Source organism: Alnus glutinosa, chromosome 3, assembly GCF_958979055.1.
Source record: "Alnus glutinosa chromosome 3, dhAlnGlut1.1, whole genome shotgun sequence".
Taxonomy (NCBI): Eukaryota; Viridiplantae; Streptophyta; class Magnoliopsida; order Fagales; family Betulaceae; genus Alnus; species Alnus glutinosa.
This window is the reverse complement of record NC_084888.1, coordinates 31,735,873-31,763,142: the sequence shown is the minus strand read 5'-3', so window position 1 is coordinate 31,763,142 and position 27,270 is coordinate 31,735,873. Positions and strand designations below refer to the sequence as shown.

At 36.7% G+C, this 27,270-nt stretch overlaps 3 protein-coding genes across 4 annotated transcripts; all 3 read right to left on the bottom strand.

Moving 5' to 3' along the window:
- Positions 1-7,821: 7,821 nt before the first annotated feature.
- Positions 7,822-9,580, bottom strand: LOC133863354 (probable LRR receptor-like serine/threonine-protein kinase At3g47570). Its single transcript, XM_062299296.1, is given in 3 exon segments — positions 7,822-7,925; positions 8,706-9,361; positions 9,471-9,580. Coding segments are annotated over 3 exon segments (870 nt in total).
- Positions 9,581-9,609: 29 nt separating this feature from the next.
- Positions 9,610-13,747, bottom strand: LOC133863353 (receptor kinase-like protein Xa21). Its single transcript, XM_062299295.1, has 2 exons — positions 13,645-13,747; positions 9,610-10,385 (listed from the first exon to the last, which is right to left on the bottom strand). The coding sequence occupies exons 1-2, from the start codon at positions 13,745-13,747 to the stop codon at positions 9,610-9,612; spliced, it is 879 nt and encodes a 292-aa protein (XP_062155279.1).
- A 5,030-nt stretch (positions 13,748-18,777) lies between these two features.
- LOC133863011 (probable LRR receptor-like serine/threonine-protein kinase At3g47570) lies at positions 18,778-22,158 on the bottom strand. Of its 2 annotated transcripts, XM_062298981.1 has the most exons (3): positions 19,819-22,158; positions 19,428-19,704; positions 18,778-19,254 (listed from the first exon to the last, which is right to left on the bottom strand). In XM_062298981.1, exons 1-3 carry the CDS (start codon positions 22,114-22,116, stop codon positions 18,842-18,844), a joined length of 2,988 nt encoding a protein of 995 aa, XP_062154965.1. In that variant the 5' UTR covers positions 22,117-22,158; the 3' UTR covers positions 18,778-18,841. The 2 variants fall into 2 exon arrangements, with proteins under 2 accessions (XP_062154965.1, XP_062154964.1); XM_062298980.1 differs by having other exon boundaries at positions 19,428-22,158.
- Between the last annotated feature and the right edge of the window lie 5,112 nt (positions 22,159-27,270).

Sequence of the window (27,270 nt, the reverse complement as noted above, 5' to 3'; positions counted from 1 at the left end):
ATATCTCCATAGGAGGACACCTTGTTTCCCATACCATACTCTGCAAGTCAACATATGTGTTGGGGTTGATATGTCAATAACAAAATCACAGCGGAAATTATCTACCCCTCTTTGTGCAAATTAAATAGTCAAACTAGCTAGCACCAAAATATCAACTCATCCAAAGACCATGAGAGAAATAGATCCAGCAATCACCACAAGCAAGACACCAAATTTTGTACGTGGAAAACCCTCCGATGTGAAGGGAAAAACCACGGGACCTAGTCCAGTTTAAAACTTCCACTATCAACAATAATGGGAATACACGAGTCTTCTCTAGTCTCAACTAGAGGCATACAATCAGAGATTATCTTCAAGAAATACAATTTCTTGGCTCAAATCAACTTCTACAAGCATAAAGGAAAAATCTCACCAAAGAGGATGTTACTGTTCACGGGCTGAAAAACGAACACCGGATGCTCAGAATCTGATCTCCACCGTTCACAATGAAGATTCACGTGTCATGAACATCCACACAAAGTTTCAGCTCAATCGGACCACAAATGCTCGTTGATCGGAGCACTTGATGAGATCTGGACGGAAGTTCCAGAAAAACTGACAGCAGCCTCTTTTCTCCTCTGCTTGTGTTTTCTCTCTGATTTTTCACTCTCTCTCTTTCTCTGTATTTTGGACGAAGCACTCCCTCTCCAAAAGTCTCTCTGATTTCTTTTCTATCTCCCACAGCTGTAAAGCAGCTTTCTTTTTCATTCTTTTTCTTTGTCTTGCCTCTCTCAAGTCAAGAGAGACAAGTGGGTTGGTCCCCACATAGGAGGGACCACCCAACAAATCTCCCCCTCCCGACTAGGTGGGGAGCTCCACCAAGCCCGCTTTCTTTCTGCAAATTTCAAGCTTTTGCATAGGCAACGTTTTTGTCATCATATCTGAACCATTATCATCAGTATGGATTTTCTCAATCTGCAACAATTTCTCATCCAACGCATCACGAATCCAATGATACCTAACATCAATATGTTTGGATCTTGAGTGAAAGGTTGAATTCTTACTGAGATGGATGGCACTCTGACTGTCACAGTAAAGCAAATACCTCTCTTGCTGTAGACCTAGTTCTTGTAAGAACTTTTTCATCCATAACAGTTCTTTAGCAGCTTCTGTGATAGCAATGTACTCAGCCTCTGTAGTAGACAAAGCAACACATTTCTGCAATCTGGATTGCCATGACACTGCTCCCCCTGAATAAGTAATCAGGTACCCTGAAGTAGATTTTCTGGAGTCAATATCACCGGCCATATCTGCATCTGTAAACCCATCAAGCACCTGTTTACCGTTACCGAAGCACAAGCATACCCTCGAAGTACCTCTAAGATACCTGAGAATCCATTTCACAGCTGCCCAATGTTCTTTGCCGGGATTAGAAAGGAACCGACTGACAACTCCAGCAGCGTGAGCGATATCAGGCCTCGTGCACACCATGGCATACATCAAGCTACCCACAGCTGAAGCATAAGGCACTTTCTTCATTTCTTCATTTTCTTTCTCACTTGTAGGACTTTGCTTTGAACTTAGCTTCAAATGACTTGCAAGTGGAGAGCTCACTGGTTTTGCCTTGCTCATGTTGAACCTGTCCAATACCTTCTCAATATAACTCTCTTGTGATAGCCACAATCTTCCATTTTTCCTGTCACGAGAGATCTTCATACCAAGAATCTGTCTTGCGGATCCCAAGTCCTTCATAGCAAAGGACTTGCTCAACTCCTCCTTCAATCTGTCAATTTTGCTGGTGTCACGACCAACTATCAACATGTCGTCCACGTATAGCAAGAGAATAATAAATTCTCCATCTGAGAACTTCTTCACAAATACACAATGATCAGAAGTAGTTTTGTCATACCCGTGCTCAACCATGAAGGAATGAAATTTCTTGTACCACTGCCTCGGTGCCTGCTTGAGTCCGTACAAGCTCTTTTTCAACTGACACACTAGATGTTCCTTACCTCTAGTTGTAAACCCCTCTGGTTGCTCCATATATATTTCCTCCTCCAAGTCACCATGAAGGAAAGCAGTCTTCACATCAAGCTGTTCAATCTCCAAATTCATACTGGCAGCCAGACCTAGAACAACTCTGATAGAAGACATCTTCACCACGGGTGAAAAAATTTCTTCAAAATCAATACCCTTCTTCTGACTAAACCCCTTTACAACCAGCCGTGCTGTAGCGCCCCAGATTTTAAAACACATTTTTATAGAATAATAAGGTTAAAGAATAAAAAAAAAATGATTATCTATGTGAGTGAATAATCATTCGTTTTATAAATTATTTTATAAATACCTTCAATTAATTTAAAGAACTGTGTATTAGTAAAACTGATAATTATTTTATATCCGAAAATTACTAAGTTAAAATAGACGAAATAATTAATCATTAGATTAATTAGCTTTATTTTATTATTGTGCAAAAGATTATTTGTCAGTTAATTATTTAGTGTAATAATAATATGTTTATATATGTTCGTAATAAAATATCTTTATTTATGAAAAGAACTAGACTCAAAACAGGTTTAAAATTTTACTCTAGTGATTTGTTAAATCGATAAAAACCTAGTATAAAAATACCTACAGATTAACTTGATCGGCAGGAGATTCGATATATAATTTATTGCTTTAAATTAATCAACCACTTATCAGTTATAAAAACAGCCGACCTCCACTATTTTTATTAAACTCATTACAGCCATTCATTCTCCAGCTTAGGCACTCATTACAGCCATTCACTCTCCAGCTCAAGCACTCATTACAGCCATTCACAACTTGTATCATTAGCTATTCTTTTTCCCCTCTTTCTTATCTTTCGGCATCTTTTTCCTTTCTTTTTCTTTATTCTATTTTCCTTCCTGCCGAAAGTAGAGGCAGCATAAAGGTGAGAGTAAGATCTATTTATTCTTCCTTCTTCTTCTAAGATCAACAGAGAACCAGAGAGGTAGAGAGGGAAGTTGGTGGTTGGCTCTACGAATTGTGAGCAGCTCCACCATGCCCCCTCCAAGGCCGACTGAGGAGGCCCGTGACAGACCCATCCCGGAGAACCCGGATGAACCATTGAACCCGAAAGAAGTGACCCAGAGACCCGATTGTGGAAGGCCGTGCGCAGAGCCGATGAACAGAGCCCGAGACCCGGCGTGCCCCATCTCATCCCGGCGTGACCCAGATTCCCGATGGAACCGTTGATGCCGTGCAGCCCGAGACCCAGAAACAGCCCAGACTCGAATCCAGTTCGGATCCGCAGCCCGTTAGCCCAGAAATCCGGCGTGACCCGGATCCCCAGCCAAGCCCAGCCATGACCCGGCCGAACCCAGCTGTTACCCATTCACCGTGACCCAACCCAGCAGGCCGTCAACGCCGTGAAACCGTGAAGCCCGATCCTCCAGATCGGCGGTGGGTAATCCCGGCAACCTAGCGAGACCCAGACCCGATTCCCCAGGATCGGTGACCGGAATTGAAATCCGGCAATGGAGGGGGGGCTTCGGCGGAATCCAAGACCTTGAACCCGTGACCCGCGAACTCAGAAATCCGAGCACCTGTGACCCGCAAACCACATGACTCGATTGTAGAAGACCCCGACCCAGAAGCCCAAAACCCGTAGCCGGGAAACCATGAACCCGAGACCCGGTGTGCCCCAGCCCCGATCCAGCAGCGATCCAGCCCAGCTCGACAACCCAGCAGCAACCCGGAACCCACGAACCGTAACCTGTGAGCCCAGCCAGCCCAGACTCTCAACCCGGAACCCACGAACCCGTAACCCGTGAGACCCATCCAGCCCAACCCGGAAGCCCAAAACCCGTAGCCCAGAACCCCTTAAACCCGAAGACCCGAGCCCATAAACCGTGACCCAGCAGGAACCCACGAACCAATTTCAGCCCAGACCCGCTGAGCCTGACCCAGCAGTGATCCAACCATGACCTGAACCCGGAGACCCGACCCGCCGGTGACCCGTCTCCAGCAGAGTCTTCTGGCGACTTTTCCGGTGACCCTTCCGGCGACTTTTCCGGCGACTTCCCGTGACCAAACTCACCGTTTTCACTAGATTTTCTAGTAAAATCCTTAATATGATGACTTGAGAGACTGCATGAATTGGCTGTAAGTATTTCTATACTTACTGAGAACGAAGCTGGTGGTTTTTCCATAATATTGTGTTTATTGTTTTATTTAATTTGTTCATTTCATGTGGCCGATCATGCATAGCATGTTGTGTCTAATAAAAAAATATGGCTGATAAGATAGCCATTTCATCAGTTGACTTGGGGGGTTAGAAAAGAACAAAGCTGATGTAGTAGCTAGGGGAAGTAAGGCTCATCAGTGAACCCTAAAAAGTGCGAGTCCGAAGTTCTAATAAATAACTAATGCTGGGACCGGTAGGATTCCAGTAAAAACAGGTAAGACTTTAAGTGGGAGGCAACGGACGTGAACGGGTTCTGATAACCTAGAACGAGAGGTCTGAAGAAAGATGATCATAAAATACAAACTAAATGGTTACTACGATGCATATTCATACAACTCATACATTTGCATTATACGCATGGCTATAAAGCCATAACTGCATGTTAAGAGAATTTATTAAGTAAACCAGTATTCACCTTATTATTGGAAACAATGGACTCACTTTGGTTGCTTTGTGTTTTTGTTTCTATATATATATATTCCGTTAATGCAGGTTAATAGACAAAGACCAGAACTCAAGAGGTTTTATAGCTAAGGACGCATAGTTCATATTTTGTTTGTAGTCTTCTGTGTTTATAGCATTTTATGTTGACAAGATTGTTAATGATTTATATGTATTCTTTTGTGTCATTAAGGACACCTGTTTCCTTGTATTTGTTATAAGAATTTTCTGATGAATATCTAGAGGTATTTAATTTAAAAGCTCTAAATGTGTTATTTAATCCAAGCCTGTTGGATAAAAATATATTCCGCTGCGAGAGTTTATCTCTAATGTAGTAACGTCACGTGGAAACCGGAGGTTTCTGCTTACGAATTTGCTGGCTCAAATTTGGGGCGTTACACGTGCCTTGTACCTTGGTTGTGATCTGTTTGGTTCAATCTTGCATCTGAACACCCATTTATTCTTGAGTGCTCTTTTGCCCTTAGGCAGTTCCACCAAATCATATGTGTGGTTCTCATACAAGGATTTCATCTCTTCTTGCATGGCTTTTTGCCACTCATTTTTCTGGTCATGTAACATAGCCTCCTGATAACTTTCTGGCTCTCCCCCATCAGAAAGTAACACATACTCATCAACTGAATATCTTCTGGAAGGTTGGCGCTCTCTGGTAGATCTCCTCAACTGAATCTCAGTGGATGGCTCTGAGGAAGCTTGCTCTAGGTGCTCTTCTAACTCCACATTATCACCTGCGGATTCACCATCTCTACCAACTATGTCAACATGTTCTTCTTGTACATCTCTCATGTGTTCATCATGTGTCTCACAAGGAGGAACAACTGGACCCAAATCAACACGTTCTTCACAGAGAGACTCTGGCTTTTTAGTCTGTTCCATGTCTTCAATGGTTTGATCTTCAAAGAAAACAACATCTCTGCTCCGTATGATTTTCTTAGAAACTGGATCCCAAAGTCTGTAACCAAACTCTTCATGTCCATAACCCAGAAAGATACACTGTTTAGCCTTTCTATCAAGCTTGGATCTCTCATCTCTAGGAACATGAACAAACGCTCTGCAGCCAAACACTCTCAAGTGCTCAAAAGAAACATCTTTCCCTGTCCACACCCTTTGAGGAAAGTCACAATTCAAAGGAACTGACGGAGAAAGATTGATTAAGTCAACTGCGGTCTTCATTGCCTCACCCCAAAAGGATTTGGGCAATTTTGCATGAGAGAGCATACACCTGATTCTTTCACAAATAGTTCTGTTCATTCTCTCTGCTACACCATTATGTGGCGGAGTCTTGGGCACAGTTTTCTCAAGCCTAATACCATGGCTTCTGCAGTACTCTTCAAACGGACCTCTGTATTCACCACCATTATCTGCTCGAACACATTTCAGCTGCCTCCCAGTTTCTCTTTCAACCTTCATGTGAAAGGCTTTGAACATATCCAGCACCTGATCTTTGGTTTTCAGAGCAAAAACCCACACTTTTCTAGATTGATCATCAATAAATGTCACATAATAAAGTGCACCACCAAGAGTTTTAGTGTTCATAGTGCAGACATCAGTGTGAACTAAATCAAGAATATTAGTCTTTCTTGATTGTGGGAATTTATGAAATGAAACTCTTCTTTGTTTTCCAACAAGACAATGAGTACATGACATTAGTGATGTACCTTTGATATTAGGTAGGAGCTGCTTCTTGGCAAGAACTTGAAGTCCCTTCTCACTCATGTGACCAAGCCTTTTGTGCCATAGCTTAGTGGAAGTTTCATTCTCAACAACATTCACATCTCCCTTGACTAATTTTGCTTCAGTCTTGTAGAGAGTGTTAATCTTCTTTCCCCTGGCTAAAATAAGAGAACCCTTGCAAAGTTTCCATTGTCCACCTCCAAGGTAATTATGGTAGCCTTCATCATCAAGCTTCCCAATGGAAATCAAGCTGAAACGCATCTCAGGAACATATCTGACATCTTTGAGAAGCAATTTGCATCCAATGCTGGTTTCTAACTGTATATCTCTCATGCCCACAATTTCACATTTTGCTTCATTTCCCATCCTGACCCAACCAAAGTTTCCACTGGTGTAGGAAGAGAAGAAATCTCTATGTGGTGTAATATGAAAGGAAGCTGCCGTATCAACTACCCACATAGACTCATGACATGCGAGATTAACATACGCATCTTCACAAACAACTAAATCATCACCATCAGATGCAACTGCTGCAGTGTCTTTTTCTTCTTTCGGTTCTTCACCTTTTTCTTTCAACTGTTCCCTTTTAAATTTTCTGCACTGTCTCCTCATATGCCCAAGCTTGCCACAGTGAAAACATTTTATCTCTTTTCTTGTCTTGGATATTCCCCTTGACTTGTCACGACTGTCATCACCACGAGGTTTTCTGCTTTTACTTCTCCCCCGCTTTTCTGTAACAAGTGCCTCTGTATGAGAAGAAATACCATGCTCTTTTCTTCTTGCCTCTTCATTGAACATGCTGTCTTTTACCATACCCATAGTCATTACACCGTTGGGAGCCGAATTGCTGAGTGACACTACCAAGGTTTCCCAACTGTCCGGCAAAGAACTCAACATAAGTAATGCTTGCACCTCATCATCTAGTACAAGTTTCATGGTAGACAACTCATTCAATAATCCTTGAAAATTACTCAAATGCTCCGTAACACTTTTCCCATCTTTGTACTTCAAATTCACAAGCCTTCTTATCATAAAGGCTTTGTTCTGAGCAGTCTTTCGCTCATAAAGACTCTCTAACTTCAACCAAAGTAAGTAAGCATCAACTTCTTTGGCTACATGATGGAAGACACTTTGATCAACCCATTGCCTAATATATCCGACGGCTTTCCTATTTAATTTCTTCCATTCATCATCGGTTTTGGCATCCGGTTTAATCCCATTTAACTCAATAGGCTCAAACAATTCTTTACAGTACAAAATATCTTCCATCCTAGTCTTCCAAATTGAATAATTGGAAGCCGTGAGTTTAAGCATGCTATTAGTTGACTCCTCCATTTAATTTACACAGCAATTTCACAACCAAAGCTCTGATACCACTTTGTTGGGGTTGATATGTCAATAACAAAATCACAGCGGAAATTATCTACCCCTCTTTGTGCAAATTAAATAGTCAAACTAGCTAGCACCAAAATATCAACTCATCCAAAGACCATGAGAGAAATAGATCCAGCAATCACCACAAGCAAGACACCAAATTTTGTACGTGGAAAACCCTCCGATGTGAAGGGAAAAACCACGGGACCTAGTCCAGTTTAAAACTTCCACTATCAACAATAATGGGAATACACGAGTCTTCTCTAGTCTCAACTAGAGGCATACAATCAGAGATTATCTTCAAGAAATACAATTTCTTGGCTCAAATCAACTTCTACAAGCATAAAGGAAAAATCTCACCAAAGAGGAGGTTACTGTTCACGGGCTGAAAAACGAACTCCGGATGCTCAGAATCTGATCTCCACCGTTCACAATGAAGATTCACGTGTCATGAACATCCACACAAAGTTTCAGCTCAATCGGACCACAAATGCTCGTTGATCGGAGCACTTGATGAGATCTGGACGGAAGTTCCAGAAAAACTGACAGCAGCCTCTTTTCTCCTCTGCTTGTGTTTTCTCTCTGATTTTTCACTCTCTCTCTTTCTCTGTATTTTGGACGAAGCACTCCCTCTCCAAAAGTCTCTCTGATTTCTTTTCTATCTCCCACAGCTGTAAAGCAGCTTTCTTTTTCATTCTTTTTCTTTGTCTTGCCTCTCTCAAGTCAAGAGAGACAAGTGGGTTGGTCCCCACATAGGAGGGACCACCCAACAATATGTATGAGTAATTGTAATATTACTATAACTAATGCTAAGATGGGAATTATGATATGATACTCTATATGTGATTAAACCAGAAAATAAAATACTACAATACTAAATTTTTTATTATGAAAAAAATGCAAAATAAAACTATCTGATCCTCTTCAAACTTAAACGTGTTCTTAGAAGAAAAAAGACTATAACTGAGGAATGATAAAGAGTATTCACCCAGAGCCGCATAACCAATAATTCCTCTTATGCCAATAGAGCTCAACTGATTAGCTGAAGAGTTATGGTCAGCTTTGGGAGAGAATCTCGTTAACCCAAAGTCTTCGACATGTCCAATCATTTCATCATCTACAAGAACATTGCTCGGCTTGAAGTCGCAGTGCTGGATTGGTGTTTGGCAATGATAATGGAGATTTTCCAATACTCTCGCAGCATCAATGGCAATATTCAATCTCTAATAGAGATTCAGATTCCTCTACTCTTGGTGCGACTCATCCTCTGTAGCAGTCGAATGCAACCAATCTGCAAGGCTACCATTGACCATGACTTCATAAACTAGAGCCTTGAAATCATTACCCTGATAATCAACACCTGAACAAACTGTGAGTATCTTTACAAGATTCTGATGCCTAATGTTTCTCAGGGCCTGACACTCAACTAGAAAGCTCTTGGAAGCTCTATAGTACAAAAGGTTAAGCACCTTGACAGCAATGGTCATTTGACCCTCGTGAATGATTTCTTTATATAAGGATCCAAAACTACCCACGCCAAGCAAATTTGTGGAGGAGAACCCATCGGTGGCTTTTAGGAGACTTTGGTACGACAAATTTAAACGCAAATTTTTGGAAGAACTTGAAGTGGGTTCTTTTCTTTTCCTTCTTAACCAACAAACAAATAAAAAAGACAGCACAAAAATTACTCCTAGCTAGAAGCCCACTGGAGATAATTAATTTCATGGTCAAGGTCAATTTTGTCTTGTTGGACTTTCCAAAGTTGCATTTAGACAACTGCATCTCAGGTATTCCCCCACACAGTTGACTGTTTCCCACAACTGAAGTTGCACTTGAGTTCTTGAAAATGCCGTTTGAAGGCATTATACCCTCGAAATTGTTGTAAGATAGATTCAAAAGTTGCAGTGAGTTGAAACACACAAAAAATCTGGATTTTTTCCTAATAAATTGTTTCGAAAAAGATCTAATTCCTTTAGTCCTCTCAAAGAACCAAAACTTGATGGAATGGTCACTTGTAAGAAGTTTCCTTGCATGTATAAAGACTCCAAGCTAACACAACTTCCAAGACTCCCTGGAATTTCACCGGTTAACATGTTTTTTGAAATATCAAATTCACCGAGATTTTTTAGATTTCCAACTTCCATGTGAAGGGGACCGGTGAAATGGTTACTAGACAAATAAAGACCAATATTTGACAAGGATGAGAGACCAAAGACCTGGGGAGGTATGGTACCACTGAGATTGTTAGTAGAAAGATTTAGGATGAGCAAAGATTGGCAGTTTCCTAGACTTGAAGGTATGTTTCCTTGAAGATTATTATCCCCTAAATATAGTTTGAGTAACATACTCAGATTTCCAAGAGAGTGCGGGATTTTGCCAGAGAGGTTGTTTATGTGAAGACGCATTGATTGTAGTCTTTGAAGCTTTCCAATATCAGAGGGAATTTTACCTGAAAATCTGTTATTCCACATGCTGAGTTCTTCTAAGTTGATGGGATTCAAAATCCCACTTGGAGTCGTTCCAACTATATTATTTTCACCTACGAACAATCTTCTAAGAGTAGTTGACAAGTTACTGATGCATTCAGGCAAGAGTCCACCAAAATTGTTGCCGTTTATGGCCAACACCTCTAAGCTAGTGGCATTGGTTGATGTGAAAATTTTAATTACTCGCAAGTGCACGAATCGTTTGCAGTTAATGGATTGCAAGTGCGAGGTCGATCCCACAGGGAATTGCGTTTTTGCAAACAAAATTTAAATCCAAATTAATTTAATCCTAACCTATTTCCAAAAAATTAAGAGATTGTTTTTGTGAATAAAAATCAAAAGCATAAACAAAATTAACTAGAGTGAATGTAATCAAATAAAAAAAAGGCACTAAGGTATCGGAATCCGCACTCACAAACTCATAGTAACATATTCTCATGATCAATAATATTTTCCAAAGTTCTCACAATAAAATCTTAAGTATGTTTTACTTTTGCTTCAAATAATTAATCAAAATCATCCCATGTATCTATTCTTTACCCAAATCACAAAAGAAATTCAATTTAAATTAAATCATCAAAAGTATCCGTAAATCACAGCAAGATATCCAATTTAAATCAAAACATCAATTGTATCCGTAGAATAAATCACAAGGGATATCCAACTTTTTTAAACAAAGAAAACCAAGCACAATCAATTCTATGGAACTATCCTAAATCATCAAATGTATTCTTGAATCACAAAAGATATCCAAGAATCATTCCACAAAATTGAATTAAAGTAAAACAATTGAAAATCAAACTCATTAAAATTGAAAAATATTACATCACATGAGAATATTGTTGCTAATCATAAGAGAGGCTTCATCCTCAACCTTAGTTGAGAATTTAGCCTCTCATGGCTAAAAGTAACATGCTAACTTGAATTGAAACCATTAAAAATTAAAAAAAAGTTACAAGAAAAATTGTTGCAAGAAGACACCAAAATTTTGCTCTAGCCTCACACACCTTTTTCTTGAAGCTTAGAGGTCTATTTATAGGGAGAAAACAAATCTTAGAAGCCCTAGAATTTCTAGTAAAATCGGAGGTTAGTCTCCTAGTTTGAGTAGGAAACTCAAAACACAATCCAAGAAGGAAAAGGACTCCAAATCCGTCCAGATTTATGGTCTTTTATTGCGGAGCAATTTTTGCATAGAAAAAGTCCGAATTAGGAAAATCTTATTTCACAAGGGATTGTAGAAAATTGAGCTAGCTTTCCAACGTTGCTTGATTCACTTCAATCGGAGATTTGAGCTGAAAGTTATGGTCAAAATACTATGACATATGCAGAATTTGAATTCTAATCCGATTTTGACTCCAATTAGAAAAATTTCGATTTAGTCATCTCCTTGATTTGATTGAACATAACCACATCATCTAGGTCTTCTCAAAGTGTGCTTTCTTTCACCATAAAGCTATTGTTTTCTCTCAATGACCTGCAATATACTAAAATACCAAAACTAACAAAAAACATTAGAAAATAATAAAATTAAAGGTTTAGTAAATGCAAATTAAGAGGTTTACATATGCAATATTGGACACTCATCAAATACCCCCCAAACTTACATTTTGCTAGTCCCTTAGCAAAACAAAACAAAACATAAAATGAAAGCATGAAATATAAATCATCTTTCGTGGGAGAGACGATTGCATTTAGCATATGCAACAAGCCTTTTAAACCCCTAGGACTCCCTAGAGGACGAGTGAAGTCTCGTGAGAGTTTGCCAGGAATGATACCCACAAACATTATAAAGCATTATGTTATTGACAAACAATTACTTCTATACAAAAACATGGTTCATACATCATGAGCAAGTTTAACAAGATGAACATCACACTCACATCACACTCACATCATTAAGACATCAAAAATCATTTAACTCATAGTTGGAAAATTGAGACAACTCATGCTCAAATAAGTGTAAAGTGAGATTAATATAGATTCATGAGGTTTCAATTTTTCTCAAAGCTTGTGTACCCCAAAATTCATAGGAATCTTGTCAGATGAAACAACCAAGGCTTAAATCAAAAGAGGTTTTTTTTTTTTTTTTTTTTTAATAGGCTGTGCAATGTTTGACTCCCTTAAGCTTTCTAATTGACCTATGTAACGAGTGTTGGACCAATGACTCCCAAACCAGATGGTATCAGGGCACTAGATGTAGAAACATCCTAAAGGCTTAATTACTCAAGTCAAAAAGGCTACGAAGTCAAACTAACCATACGATTAACCAAATTGATTTTTCTCATTTTTTTACGCGAACACTCAATACTTAGTGAGGCAAGAGGCCCGGTTACTCAATGAGAACTCAAATTTCAACCAAATTGATTTTTCTCATTTTTTTACGCGAACACTCAATGCTTAGTGAGGCAAGAGGCCCGGTTACTCAATGAGAAGTCAAACTTGTGATATTATTAATTTTTTCATTCTTTTCTTCTTCTTCTCCTTTTTTTTTTTTTTTTTTTTTTTTTTTTTGAATTTAAGCCAAGATTTCATCAACAAATCATCCTACAAATCTCAAGATACACATTCCTCAATTCAAATTTCATACCTCATAGAACCAATGTTAATGTGCTTGTGATAAATAATTCAAACAAGTGAAGTCTCTCTAATCCAACAGATGAGTCAAAAAATTCAGATTTCTAAAGATATGCAGTGTTTAACATGTTAAACAAACCAATAATATGCAAACCACAGTTGAGATGTAATCATGCTCAAACACACACGGACTCACTGAATGAGGGAGTCTTAAGGTGCAATTAATCTGGCAAGTTCATCACAACGTACGCATCATTTCATGAGCTTATCTACCAACTGTTTGAGGAGGAAATCAACTTTTCTGAAAACATGATGCTTAAGAGAATCTACTTTTCTGAAGTAAATCTTATAAACGTGTTTATTTATTCTGCCATAGCAAAAGATCGAGTAATTTATTGGTTTAAACTGAAATACATTTCACAATATTAGAAATTTCTCTCTCTCTCTCTCTCTCTCTCATAACCAAATAAACTTTTTGCATACAAGTCTATAAAATTTTAAGGATAATGATCCCTAATGTCTCATTGGCAACTGGCAATTATATTATAAGATGGGCCGCCCACTTGCCGAAGAAGCATTTTTTATTTTGTTTATAGTTTTTTTTTTTTCAAAAAAAAATGCAGGATAAGAGAACTCATAATAAACTTTTTATATTTGATTTTTCTCTAAATTATTAATAAAATTCACAAAAATTACTATTTAACAAGCTCTTTATCAAATATTAAACATGAACTCTCTTTATGTTCAAAGAACCAAAAAAAATATATATATATATATTATAATTTTTTGCAAGCCACGCAGACACGTTCTCTTCGTGCCACAAATTCTTTTACCCCGCACCTCCCCGTCTATCCCTCTACAACATACCAGCAAAGAACTGGAAGTCTGAAAGTGAAACGAACTGAAAATCTAAAACGTGAGAGAACTGAAAGTCTGAAACATGAGAATTGAATGCATTGATTGCATTCATATTCCGAGATATTAAAGCCATTAGATGAATTGAATGCATTGAATGTTTGGCTTGGTAGTTGGGTATTTAAAAGTTGGCCCGTTTCATGCCAGCTAATTTTATGAATAAAAATTGGACAGAAATTTTTTACGATAGGAAATTTCTTACGACTCATATTTTTAAGTGATATATGTCATTTAAGTATGTGAGAAGCACATGTTTTTTTTAAAAATAACGTGTGTTTCTCACATGCCAATGAACATATGTCACTTTTACATGTGGATTGTAGAAAATTTCTGTCCATAAAAAATAGTATATTTATTTATTCTGACAACATGATTCCCTTCATGGGATTCGCGCCAGAAGGTAAGCAAGAAAAGATTAGGATTCTTTATAATTATTTGCTCGAATTCTTTCAAATTTGAGCAGGTGATTGTGAGAGACTATTTATTTGCCCGAATTCTTTCAAATTCGGGCAGATAATTGTAAGAAATCACTTATGAAATCCACTTGACTGAATAAGTGGTTGTGCAACCCAATTTTTATGATGCCACAATGATGTTCTCTGGTTCAACTTATGTCACATCCAATTCATATTTCTTGCAACTTTTTATTATTCAACATACCTTAAATGATGGTTGTCTTAATCTTGATCAGGTCCTGAGTTATGTGAGTTTTAATATGAAAGTATTGGGGCACTATTGATATGATTAACTTAATGTTGTATGTTGCTTTTGTTGTTGACCTGCGTTCCAAGATGAAGGCATTGATGTTTTGGTTGAGAAAATGCAATGGGCCTGTGTGGGAGGATCAAATAGAGGCAAAAGTGCGAGACATCCTGAATCGTTTAATTGGGCAATACAATAAGTTTCATGGGAGAGGGGGGTTATCTAACATTTTTGTAGATATAGGAAGAGATCAAATATTGTCAATCCTTTGAATGTTCGTAATGAATAATGTCGGTAGTAAAGAAGATAGAGAAAGAGGCAATTTAGGAAGATATTCTTCCAACACCTTTTGGTAGAGAATGACTTAAAATGTAGGTCAGAGGTGAATCGATATTTGTTGGATAGGTGTGAAAGTAGATATCATAGCTTCTGATATCTTAACTTGGTGGAAGGTTAATGCACCAAAATATCATACTCTTGCTAAAATAGCCCGTAATGTATTGATCATCCTTATTTTTACTGTTACCTTTGAGTCCGCCTTTAACAATGAAAAACATATATTAAATCCTTTTAGAAATTTATTGTCTGCAATTACCTATTCGATATCCCTTTAGGAGGACGTGCCCAAAATTGCCAAGTTCACCCCTTTCTTTTTCTTTTTATTATTTTTTTATCTTGTTTCTCTTACCCATTGGATGTGGCATTAATCTCCCCTACTTCGACTTTTAAAAAGTTAATAATGACTCTGCCAAAAGCAATGCTTTTGCTTTTTCTTTATCTTTTTTAAAACATTTTTCATTTGTTTCTTTAGTCTTTAGGTCCTAACTTTTGTCCTCTATAAATTCCTTTTACTACTATAATTGTTATAATTATTATTATTATTAAGATATCATGTTTCACGATGGCTTTGCCATAAGCAATGCTTTTGCTTTTTCTTTTCCTTTTTTAAAACATTTTTTATTTGTTTCTTTAGCCTTTATGGTCCTAGCTAGCTTTTGTCATCTAGAAATCTTTTTACTATTATAATTGTTATAATTATTATTATTATTAAGATATCATGTTTCACGATGGCTTTGTCAAAAGCAAAACTTTTGCTTTTTCTTTTTCTTTTTTGTAAAACATTTTTCATTTGTTTCTTTAGTCTTTACGTCCTAGTTTTTGTCCTCTAGAAATTCCTTTTACTATTATAATTGTTATAATTATTATTTTTATTAAGATATCATGTTTCACGATGACTTAGCCAAAAGCAATGCTTTTGCTCTTTCTTTTTCTTTTTGTAAAACATTTCTCATTTGTTTCTTTAGTCTTTACGGTCTTAGCTTTTGCCTCTAGAAATAAGAGTGGGTATAACCTAGCCCAACCCACAAAACCATCCAGCCCCACTTGCCTTGGAATTAACAGATCCTCTATCCAACACGAGCTTAGTGATAGTAAAGTCGTGCGGACCGGACAGGCTTGCAGAATTAGGTTTTTCAAAACCCGCAAACTCGTCCTGCGCCAAGAAGAATGAGAGATATCTTGATGTGGATTTTTATTTCGATATTTCATATTTTTATCTCGAGTCTCATAACCAAATAAACTTTTTACATACAAGTCTATAAAATTTTACGGATAATGATCCATAATGTCTCATTGGCAACTGGCAATTATAAGATGGGCCGCCCACTTGCCGAAGACGCATTATTAATTTTCAAAGAAAAATGCAGGATAAGAGAACTGATCATAATAACTCTTTATATTTGATTTTTCTCTAAATTATTAATAAAATTCACAAAAACTACTGTTTAACGAACTCTTTATTAAAAATTTAATAGGACTCTCTTTATATTTAAGGGATAATTGCACCGTTGGTTCCTGTGGTATACCATAATTATTTTTCACTCCCTATGGTTTAAAAAGTTCATGGAAGGTCCTCGTGATATGCAATAATTACAAATTGATCCCTGGCGTCAAATTCTGTTAAAATTTTTAACAGAATCCGTCAAATGCCACGTCAGCGCCACGTGTCGCCAATAAGATGGCGACACGTGTCTATCGTAATAAAAAAATATAAATTTATTAAAAAATAAATAAAAATACTTATTTTTTTATAAAAAAAAAAATTCAAAAAAAAAAAAAAGCTGAAGGGGTGGCCCAGCCACCCCTTTGGGGATGGCCTGGCCGCCCCCAGCCACTAAAGGTGGCCGCGCGCCACCCCCAGTGGCTGCAGGGGGTGGCGCGCGGCCACCCCCAAGGCCCAGGGGGTGGCGCGCGGCCACCCCCCCTTTCCCCATTTTTGTTTTTTTCTTTTTTTTTTAAAAAAAAAAAAATTAAGTATTTTTTATTTATTTTTTAATAAATTTATATTATTTTATTAAAATTAGACATGTCAGCGCCACGTGTCACCAATAAGATGACGACACGTGGCGCTGACGTGGCATTTGACGAAATCTGTTAAAAATTTTAACAGAATTTGACGCCAGGAATCAATTTGTAATTATTGCATATCACGAGGACCTCCCATGACCTTTTTAAACCATAGGGAGTGAAAAATAATTATGGTATACCACAGGGACCAACGGTGCAATTATCCCTATATTTAAATAACAAAAAAAAGAAATGAATATTAATTATAATTTTTTGCAAGCCAAGCCAGACACGTTCTCTTCGCGCCACAAATTTTTTTACCCCGCCCCTCCTAGTCTCTCCCTCTACAACGTACCAGGCAAAGAACTGAATGTCTGAACCGAACTGAAAATCTAAAACCTGAGAGAAAGAGAGAGAACTGAAAGTTTGAAACATGAGAATTAAAGCCATTAGTTGGGCATTAATTGTGGATGGCATTAAGTGAATTGAATGCATTGAATATTTGGCTTCAAAACATTGGAATCAAATGAAATGGAGAGGAGTTGATTCAGCTGTGATTGACCTAAAAAAGATTCAAAAGTCAAAAATTTGCCACGTTACTTAAGAACTGATTAACAGCATCTCAGATGAAAGTTAAACGTTAAATCCCCTTTCCCATCCAAACTCAAATCCCCCTTCTTCCGAATTTGGATCCTCTCCATTTCAATTGAAATGGAGAGACTCTATTTAATTATAAACCAGGGTATAGTTATTTTTTTACATTTTTAAAAAAAAAATATTTATAACTAAATGGAGAGATCCTGTTCCCCTTCTTCCATGGTTCTGCCATACTGAGCAACCCCAAACTTTTCAATTGCACATTCATAGACACCCTTCAACGATTCGGTGAAGTCACTCTCAACTTGTTGTCTGCACCACAAACCTTCCCACAAAAGCCCCCATAGCTTAAACCAAACACACAGCAAAAAACCTTGGCTTTTCCCCCATATTCTGAACGAGTCTCCCTCAAACCAATCCACCTAAAGACAAAGACCCAGAACAAGAAACCCAATCTATTGCGTTTTCCTCCAAAAACCCAACAAGACGAAAACTCGGATTGCAATGAATACAATAAATAAAAACAAATTTGATAAGCTAAAGCTCTGTTTGTTTCCCATAAACTTTGGACTTCTTTGAGAACCCAGATCGGAATTAACCAGTACTTTTTACACCTAGTTATCTGGGTCTTGAGCTGAAACTGGAGAAATGCGTACAAAGGGGTTTGTTTGTGCGTGTTAAGAAGAAAATGCATCCAAAGGTGGAAAAATCAATGAAGGTTGGAAATTTGGAATTGAAAGACGTACGCTCAACGGTAATTCGTATCATTTCTCTGTATAACTTGCCAATCAATCTCAGGTATTGATTTACAGGAAGAAGTAATTAATAACCCGTCTTCTGACAATAGGCAATGAGGGATGGGAGAAGGGGATTTGGTTTGGATGGGAGGGGGATTTTGACGTTCAACGTTTTTAGATGCCGCTAACCAGTTCTTAAGTGGCGTGGTAAATTTTTGACCTTTGATCTTTTTTAACTCAATCACAGCCATAAACCAACTAAATGAAATGGAAAGGATCCGATTTTCAAAAACATTTGGCTAGGCATGCAGTTGAGTGTTTAAAATACAGTTAAATTATGATTTAACCTTGAAAATTAAATTATTATTTACGATTTGAAAATGTTTATTTCTTTAAATTTTTTTTTTTTTTTTAAAAAAAAAAAAAAAAAAAAAAAAAAAAAAGCAAATTCTCAAACAAGATACTTTTACAATTTTGTTTAAAACTAGAGTTTAGCTTGAAAATTACAATAAAACAAAAAAAAGTTTAGCCTGTAAAATCGCAAAGCCAAATGAAGTTTAAACTTGTAAACTTGTGAACTAACCCTTTCAAAAGTACAAGGCACAATTGAAATCGGCAATGTAACCAAAATGAAGAAATAAGATCATTTCAAGAAACCGAAAAGCAAACAGAAAGGCAAAATGCAATAACTTTATTATCGACATCACTTGAAACTTTTGAGAGCTATATTAAACTCTAACTGTCACCAATATTATGGCCTACTACTTTTAGTTTGATCGGCCTCCTCCACGTATTCCGATTTCAAGAAGCTTTTTTCTGATCAATTGAAGTTCAGTTGCAACATTTCTGATGTCCATCCGATTTTTTGGCGGTTCAACAGAACAAGCAATTCCAACCACAAAAATCAAAGCCAAGCACTCTTGGATTTTGTTTCTTCTAGCTTCGCTGTTATTATAATGAAAATCATTCATGGTTGCCTCTTCTTCTCTTTCTTGAAAAATAATGGGATCTGCAATCTCGACCACCCGTTCAGGCAAAGCTTCTTGGACAAAAGAATGTAGGTTCAGAGTGCCTTGGAACATGTCATTTGTAGGTCTTTTCCCGGTAAACATTTCTAGCAGAAGGATTCCATAACTATACACATCACCAAATGAGGACACTTCATTTCCTATACCATACTCTGCAATACAAAATACCATAAATTGAAATGTGATCATAGTTTCCAAGAAAAATAAAATTGAATACTTATGATCAGCAAAATGGAAAATAAAAATGTGTTATCCTCTTCAAATTAAGGAATGTTGTTAGAAGAAAATGAAAATATAATTGAGGAATGATAAAGAGTGTATTCACCGGGAGCAGTATAACCAATGCTTCCTCTTATGCCAATAGAGCTCAACTGGTTGGTCGAAGAGTTATTATTAGCTTCAGGAGAGAATCTTGCTAACCCAAAGTCTCCGACATGTCCAATCATTTCGTTGTCGAGAAGGATATTGCTTGGCTTCAAGTCACAATGGAGGACTGGTGTTTGGCAATGATAATGGAGATATTCCAATGCACTCGCAACATCAATGGCGATATTCAATCTCTGAAAAAGATTCAGGTTCCTTCGCTCCTGATGCGTCTCATCCTGTTTAGCAATCGGATGCAACCAATCCTCAAGGCTCCCATTGACCATGAATTCATAAACTATAGCCTTGAAATCATTACATTGATAATCAACACCTGAACAAACTGTAAGTACCTTAACAAGATTCCGATGCCTGATGTTTCTCAGGGCCTCACACTCAGCAAGAAAGCTTTTGGAAGCTCCATGGCGTAGAAGGTTAAGCACCTTGACAGCGATTGTTGTTCTGCCCTCATCAATGATTCCTTTATATACGGATCCAAAACTACCCACACCAAGCAAATTAGCAGAGGAGAACCCATCAGTGGCTTTTAGGAGACTTTGGTAAGACATATTCAAAAGCAAATTTCCTAAAGAACTTGAAGTGGGTTCTTTTCTTTTCCTTCTTAACCAACAAACAAAGAGAAAAGAAAGCACAACAATTACTCCTAGAAGCCCACAAACTGTAGAGATAATTAATTTCATGGTTAAGGTCAATTTCGTCTTCGTGGACTCTTTGAAGTTGCATTTAGGCAACTGCATCTTAGAGATCCCCCCACATAGTTGGCTGTTTCCCACAACTGAAGTTGCACTTGAGTTCTTGAAAACGCCTTCTGTTGGCACCATACCTTCAAAATTGTTGTAAGATAGATTCAAAAGATCCAAAGAGTGGAAACCCACAAAAAAGTTTGGAATTTTTCCTGACAAATTGTTTCGAGAAAGATCTAACTCTTGAAGTCCTCTCAAAGAACTAAAACTTGATGGAATGATCCCTTCAAAGAAGTTTTCTTGCAGGTTTAGAAACTCTAACATAATACAACTGCCAAGACTCGTTGGAATTTCACCAGATAACATGTTGTTTGACATATCCAGTCTACCTAGATTTTTCAGATTTCCAACTTCCATGGGAACTGGACCAGTGAAACGGTTTTTGGACAAATCAATAGAGATTGATAAGGATGAGAGACCAACGACCTGTGGGGGTATGGTACCACTGAGATTGTTATTAGAAAGATCTAATAAGACCAAAAATTGGCAATTGCTTAGACTTGAAGGGATGCTTCCCTGAAGATTATTATCCATTAAAACTAGTTTCATTAACACAGTTAGATTTCCAAGAGAGTATGGGATATTGCCTGAGAGATTGTTTCCTAGTAGAAACATTTCCTGTAACCTTTGTAGTTTTCCGATATCAGTGGGAATGCTACCTGACAATTGGTTACTCCACATGTGAAGTGTCTCCAAGTTGACGAGATTCGCAATCCCACTTGGAATCCTACCAGCTATATTGTTGTTATCTATTAACAATACTTGAAGAGTACTAGATGAGAAGTTACTGATGCATTCTGGTAAGACTCCACCATAATTGTTGACGTTTATAGCCAACAACTCTAAGCCGGTGGCATTGGTCAAAGAGCAGAGAAAATTCAAGTCGTCAGCTCCCCCACTTCCAAGATGGTTATCGGTAGCGCTCAACCATCGAAGCCTATGCAACTTTTCCAAAGAAGGCATGTTTCCACTAAATTTGTTTAATGGAACCTGAATTGCTTCCAGATTTGAGGCATTGGATATTGAAGGAGGAATTGAACCAGTAAATTGGTTAAAGGCAATGGCAAGGTTTCGGAGATTAGGAAGAGTTATGCCGAACTCCAAGGGAAGATTCCCATGGATTTGATTAACTCCCACGTCAAAATTTGTAATAGAAGAGAGATTGAAGATTGATGGAGGGATGGTACCAGAAAACTGATTTAAACCAAGTGCAATAACTGTAAGATTCATCAGTTGGCCCAGAGCATCGGGTATACTCCCACCCAGATTATTTGAGGGCACTGAAAGTTTCTCAAGTGATGATAAGTTCCCAAGAAATGGAGGGATAGTTCCTGTTAATTTGTTGTGGCCTACAGAAAATATTTGGAGCTTTGACAAGGAGCCAAGCTCAACAGGAATCTTCCCAACCACCTGGTTATTACCAAGACTGAAAACCCTGAGGTTAGAGCAACCGGATACATTGGCAGGAATTCTTCCACCAATTGAATTATTGTGCAAATATAGTATCTCTAATCTATACAAACGGCCTATCTCTGGTGGGATTTCATGACTGAAGCTATTGTTTGGGAGATATAGGTACCTTAGAAAGCTCAGATTTCCAATGAAAGGCGATATAGTTCCCGCAAGTTTCTGAGATGCCAGTTGCAACTGCGTGATCCTTTGGTGCCGGCGACCACATGTAACACCACGCCACCGGCAGAAGTGGACGGTGTCATTCCACGAGCTCAAAAACATGAAAGGGTCAGAGATTATTTTGGCCTTGAGCTCAAGCAAGGCTAGTCGGTCGGTCTCATTCCCGTCAATGGCCGCAAAGGTGGCCGGACCAAAGCAAAAGACAGGAACAACTGCAAGGATGCAAAAAGCCGACCAAGAGACTACTGAACTCATAGAGTTGGAAAAACTTTGATAAAGGTAGAGGGCTAGTTTACTTGTTTCAGCCACTCAAGCATAAGTATAGTTATAGGAATCTCTTGCCCACTTTGTTAAAAAAAATAATAATAATAAAATAAAATAAATTATTTACAATAATATAATAAGTTCACCATAAATAACATGAACGTTCTTACGTATTATGTCATCTCAATACATTTAAATAAATAATAAGAGCAACTTCACTTTGCTTTTATGAATTTTCATCACTTTTTTAATTGTTGTTACCGTGCACAACATTAATAAATAATATGGAATTAAAAAAAGATAGAGTAAGAGAAAATCAAGACACAGATTTACGTGGTTCGACAATGTACATATGTCCACAGGAGTGCAGCTATATTCAATATATATTGATTTATTATTACAGCATAACATATTTATAACATCTCGAATTACTTTCTATGCCTAAAAAAATATGTGCCACTTTTTCTAATTGTAATTATCTTTCAAAGTTAAAAAAAAATTCTTAATTTAGTGTGTATTTTTTTTAAAAAAATCAATCTCACCCCTCTATTAAGATTTCTTGTCCAATCCTAACGGATGCGGTTAAAATTCCTAAAATCTTATCATTTTTTTTAAAAAAAAATATATATATGTAAATTTGTAATTTTATAAAGTGTACATGGGTATAAAAGTCATTTTACTCTTTAATTATTTGATTAACACCAAATCATAACGAGAGGGGTGAGATTACAAAAACTTAAAATTTAAAACACTAAATTGAAAATTTTTAAACTAAATAATTACAAAAACGATAAAAGTTCTCGAAGTTTTTTTAAAATTTTATAGGATTAACATAATAAGATATTTATCTCACCAATATATGACTTTGACTGAAACACAAATATCTGATTCTCTTCAACGCATTGTGCTCCACTATTATGAGAGAATATACACGTAAGAGTAATACCACGTACTGCACTTCTATCCTATTGCGCGCGATGATGTGATAGTGCTCATCAATTTTTAATTTTTTTAATTTTTTTATTTTTAATAATGGTCAATTAAATGACTGATGGACACTATTACATCAGCCTAGTGGAATAGAGTAGGATGGGGCAATACTAGTGTAACAATCTCAATGAACTCCTTAATCAATTTTTGTTTTAAAAATAAATAAAAAATAAAGGGAGAACTTCGATCACTTAAGGATACCGAACTATCGCCCTTTTTGAGTACTTAAGGGTATTGAAATTCAAAACATCTCAAACTAAAGTATCCAACTTTCAAAACGTCTCAATAACAGGTATTCCGTTAGGATTTGTCGTAAAATCCTGTTAAAATTTTAAAAATACCCCTATGTTTATTTTTTAAACAATTTTATAAAAAATTTTAAAGATTCAGGTATGGATATTTTGACAAATTCCATTTTTTCTTAAAAAAGAAAAAAGATGAGTATTATGAAAATTTTAGCAGGATTTAATAGCAAATCATAGCGGAGTACTTGTAACTGAGATATTTGAAAATTGGATATCTTAGTTTGAGACGTTTTGAAGTTCGGTACCCTTAAGTCAAATAGGTCGATAGTTTGGTACCCTTAAATGAAATTCTCCCAAAAATATGTTGATTGGAATTGTCACATTAAAAATTGTAAGATAATTATGAGGTAAAAATATAATTTCTATCGTTCTATTGACTATTGACATTAGGGGTGAAAAAGCAGTTGCGGTTAGCTATTATTAGCTAAAACCGCTAACCTCAACCGCCTAATCGGTTATCAAAAATCAACAACTGCCTCTGCTAACTATTTTTTTTTTTTCTTCTTCCTCTTCTTTTTTTTTTGGGGAGGGGGGGGGGGGGGGGGGCTTTTGGCTATTGGACCTGTTTTCGACTTTTTTTAGCCTATTTTCTTTTCTTAATTTTTAGTTTTCGGGGCTTTAAATGTATGATACTTTTTTCTTTTTTTTTTGGGTGTCAAAATGTCTATTATGAGTGATAATATTGGATATATTATTTACTGGACAATTATATAAATGAAAATTCATAGTCCAAGACAATCATATAGATGAAAATTCATTACATCAAAAATTCAACAATCAAAAACAATTATATCCCTAGTCCACACACCCACACTCAACATATAAATAAAAATTCAAATAATCAAACTCAACATAAAGATATTCACTTCCACTTCCATTCCTACTCACGTGGATCCAAACAAATAAAGTTTAGAAGAGAAATTCAACCAATAAGACAATAACAAAAAAAAAAAAAAGATAACGACACGACTCTCATTTGGTCTTCTAGCAAAATCCTGTGGAGATAACAACAAGAAATATTATAAATTTAAAAAAAAAAAAAAAAAATTGATAACCTTCTTTTAGGCATAAGAGGTTTCGGTCCTTGAATTTGAAGGTTCATTATGATTAGGCCCATCTACAATATAGAAAAAGTTTGAGTTAAATAAATAAATAATGAAAAGTAAGTGAAATGAATTTATAAATAACTAATTTATAAATATTTACCATGCTCATCATAACTTTCCATAAAGTTCTTAAACTCTTCCTCATTATTGATTGAGCGGTTCTTTAACCAATCTTATGTGCAAATCAAGGCCTCAACGGCAAGTGGAGACAATGAACTCTTAAAGAGATCCAATACACGTCCTCGAGCCGTTGCTAAAGGCGGACTCAGCGGCAACAGTGGATAACTAATGGACATCATCACAGCAACCTAGTGGAATAGAATAGGACGGGACAATATTAACGTAACAATCTCAACCAACTCTTTGATCAATTTTTTTAAAAATAAAAAATAAAAATTATATGTTGATTGGAATTGCCACTTAAGATAATTATGATTATGGGGTAAAAATATAATTTTTGTCATTAATTATATAGACCATTGACAATTTGACATGCTGTGGTTGATCTAAGTTTCACGTGTAGAAAAAGTTGGACAGTGACAAAACCATGGGGCCGGTGGTGCTGGCCGGAGCAGGACATGGAAGCGACGGGGATAGGTCCGGTTCTATTGTCTTTATATATACAAGTCTTCCCCTTTCAATGGGAATCAGAGAAAGTCTAGCCTTGTGACTTGTGAGCAGTGAAAATGGTGGAAGGAATCAAATATATTATGAAGGCAACTGATCAGATTGGCCCCTCTCTATTTTAAGGTACAATGAGTCCTTTTTATTTTTCCTGGGCAGGTACAATGATTAATTCTAGCCTTTTAACGGAACACCCCCCCTTCCCCAAACCAAATGGTACAATTGTGCTGTAGCAAGTTGAGAAAGTCATGAGCACAATGCAAGGCACCAAGTAAGTTCAACAAAGATCATCATTTCAACTTACCTAGCTATGAACTGTTTGAGGAAGACTAACTAATTAAACACCAAAGTCAATTATTAGAGTTTTTTTTTTTTTTTTAGGTATTATTTGTAGCTGTTGGTTTTCTTACTTTTTAATTTCAATTAAAAAAAATATTTAAATAATTTAAAGAGATAAAACCAAAATCTTTTTAACATATATATGAAAACCCCAAAAATCTCATAAGCAATCTATTTGAAATTCCAAAATAATAATAATAATAATAATTTAAAATTCAAGCGTACTTGATTGAAGTTGAACTAAGATTTTAATTTACAGGCGGCAAAATAAAAAGATAAAGTTGAACCATAATTAATTAAAGAATATTAAATGATATAACTAACAAAATAAATAAATGATTCTAAAAAATTATTATTGCTACAGAGCTAGTTCTGATCAGTCGAAGAAGTTTGGAATTAACGGTCTAAAGCGAAGTTGCAGTGAACTTTTGATAAAAGGAATTTCTTAGTGGGGGAAAACTCCTTGATGCTTCACATACGTACGTAGTGCTTGAATATATATGATCATCTTGATATCTATGTACGTATGTGTTACTTAAGATTGTTAATTGCTTGGTACTCTTGGTTGGCAATAGTTTACGTTGGGAAGCGGACTGATGCGTAATTGGGCTGGTTCTTGGGTTTTGTCAGTGGCTGGGTGAATATCTGTTTTAACCTATATGCAATGATATTTTATTCTAGTAGGTTATAGCTTTTCGTTTGAAGTATTTAGTTTAGAATTTCTCTCTTACAACCTCTCATTGCATGGAAACAATTCTTTCTTAATTCCTTTTTTTTTTTTTTTTCAACTTTTAAATCATCTAATAGGGTCGAGGACTTGATATTGGTTAGAATTGTTATCAGGACAATTATAACAATGCAAGAAACTCTACTGCATGTTATGTTTTGTTTGAGAAAAGAAATCTAGTATGAATATGCCACCATACTAGGTTGTAAAGCCTATAATTAACATATATTATCTATTTCTTTTCCTTCTCAACAATTTCATTTTCTCCTGTTTTTTCTCGTAAAAGGTTTGCATGTTTTTCAATTTCAATAATATTAAAAGTTATTAGATTTTGTAATGACAAAGGGAAAAATGCTAGTAACATTTGTGTTTTCGCTCCAAAATGACTAGTAAATTTTGAGTTTCGTTAGAATTACTTATAAAACAGTTTCACATACTAAGTAACTAATGTGGAACTTAGCATTCATGAATGTGTTTATGAATCACATGTCCACTTCATGTGGGTTATTCACTACAAAAAAAAAAATTGAATTTTGCCACTTGCATTTCGCCACGTGGCAAACAGTTTGCCACGTGTAAATGGCCACGTGTGCGACTCGTGTCAGATCCGATTGTTACTAAATGCACATTTTGCTGCATGTACCACAATACACGTGGCTAAGTGGCCAGGTGTATCATAGTACGCGCGGCTGGCAGTCAGCCACGTGTATTTAGTACACGCGGCTAACAGTTGGCCGCGTGTACTTTAATACTCGTGGCCACTTGGCCACATGTACTAGAGTAAACACAGCCAATTGTTAGCCACGTGTATTTAATACACGTGGCTAATTGTTGCATTTTTTTTAAAACAAAAAAAAAAAAGAGAGAAGAAGTCTTCTCTTTTTTCTTTTTTCTTTTTTCTTTTTTTCACCGGTATTTTCTTTCGCCGGAACTACTTTTTTTTTCCCCTTGCCGGAAACTTCTTCGAGGCCGGCAACAAAATCCAAGAAACTGGATCTAGTTTCATTCTGGCCAAAAAATTACCAACAAAATCCAAGAAATTTATCTAGTTTCA

Bases quoted from the DNA above. Each gene is read 5' to 3' on its own strand.
- LOC133863353 (XM_062299295.1), bottom strand. From the start codon at position 13,747: ATGAATGCAATCAATGCATTCAATTCTCATGTTTCAGACTTTCAGTTC. The intron at 10,386-13,644 runs GTATGTTGTAGA...TGCACTTGCGAG, and splicing joins AGACTTCCAGTTCTTTGCTG to TAATTAAAATTTTCACATCA.
- LOC133863011 (XM_062298980.1), bottom strand. From the start codon at position 22,116: ATGAGTTCAGTAGTCTCTTGGTCGGCTTTTTGCATCCTTGCAGTTGTT. The intron at 19,255-19,427 runs GTGAATACACTC...TTTGTATTGCAG, and splicing joins CATTGGTTATACTGCTCCCG to AGTATGGTATAGGAAATGAA.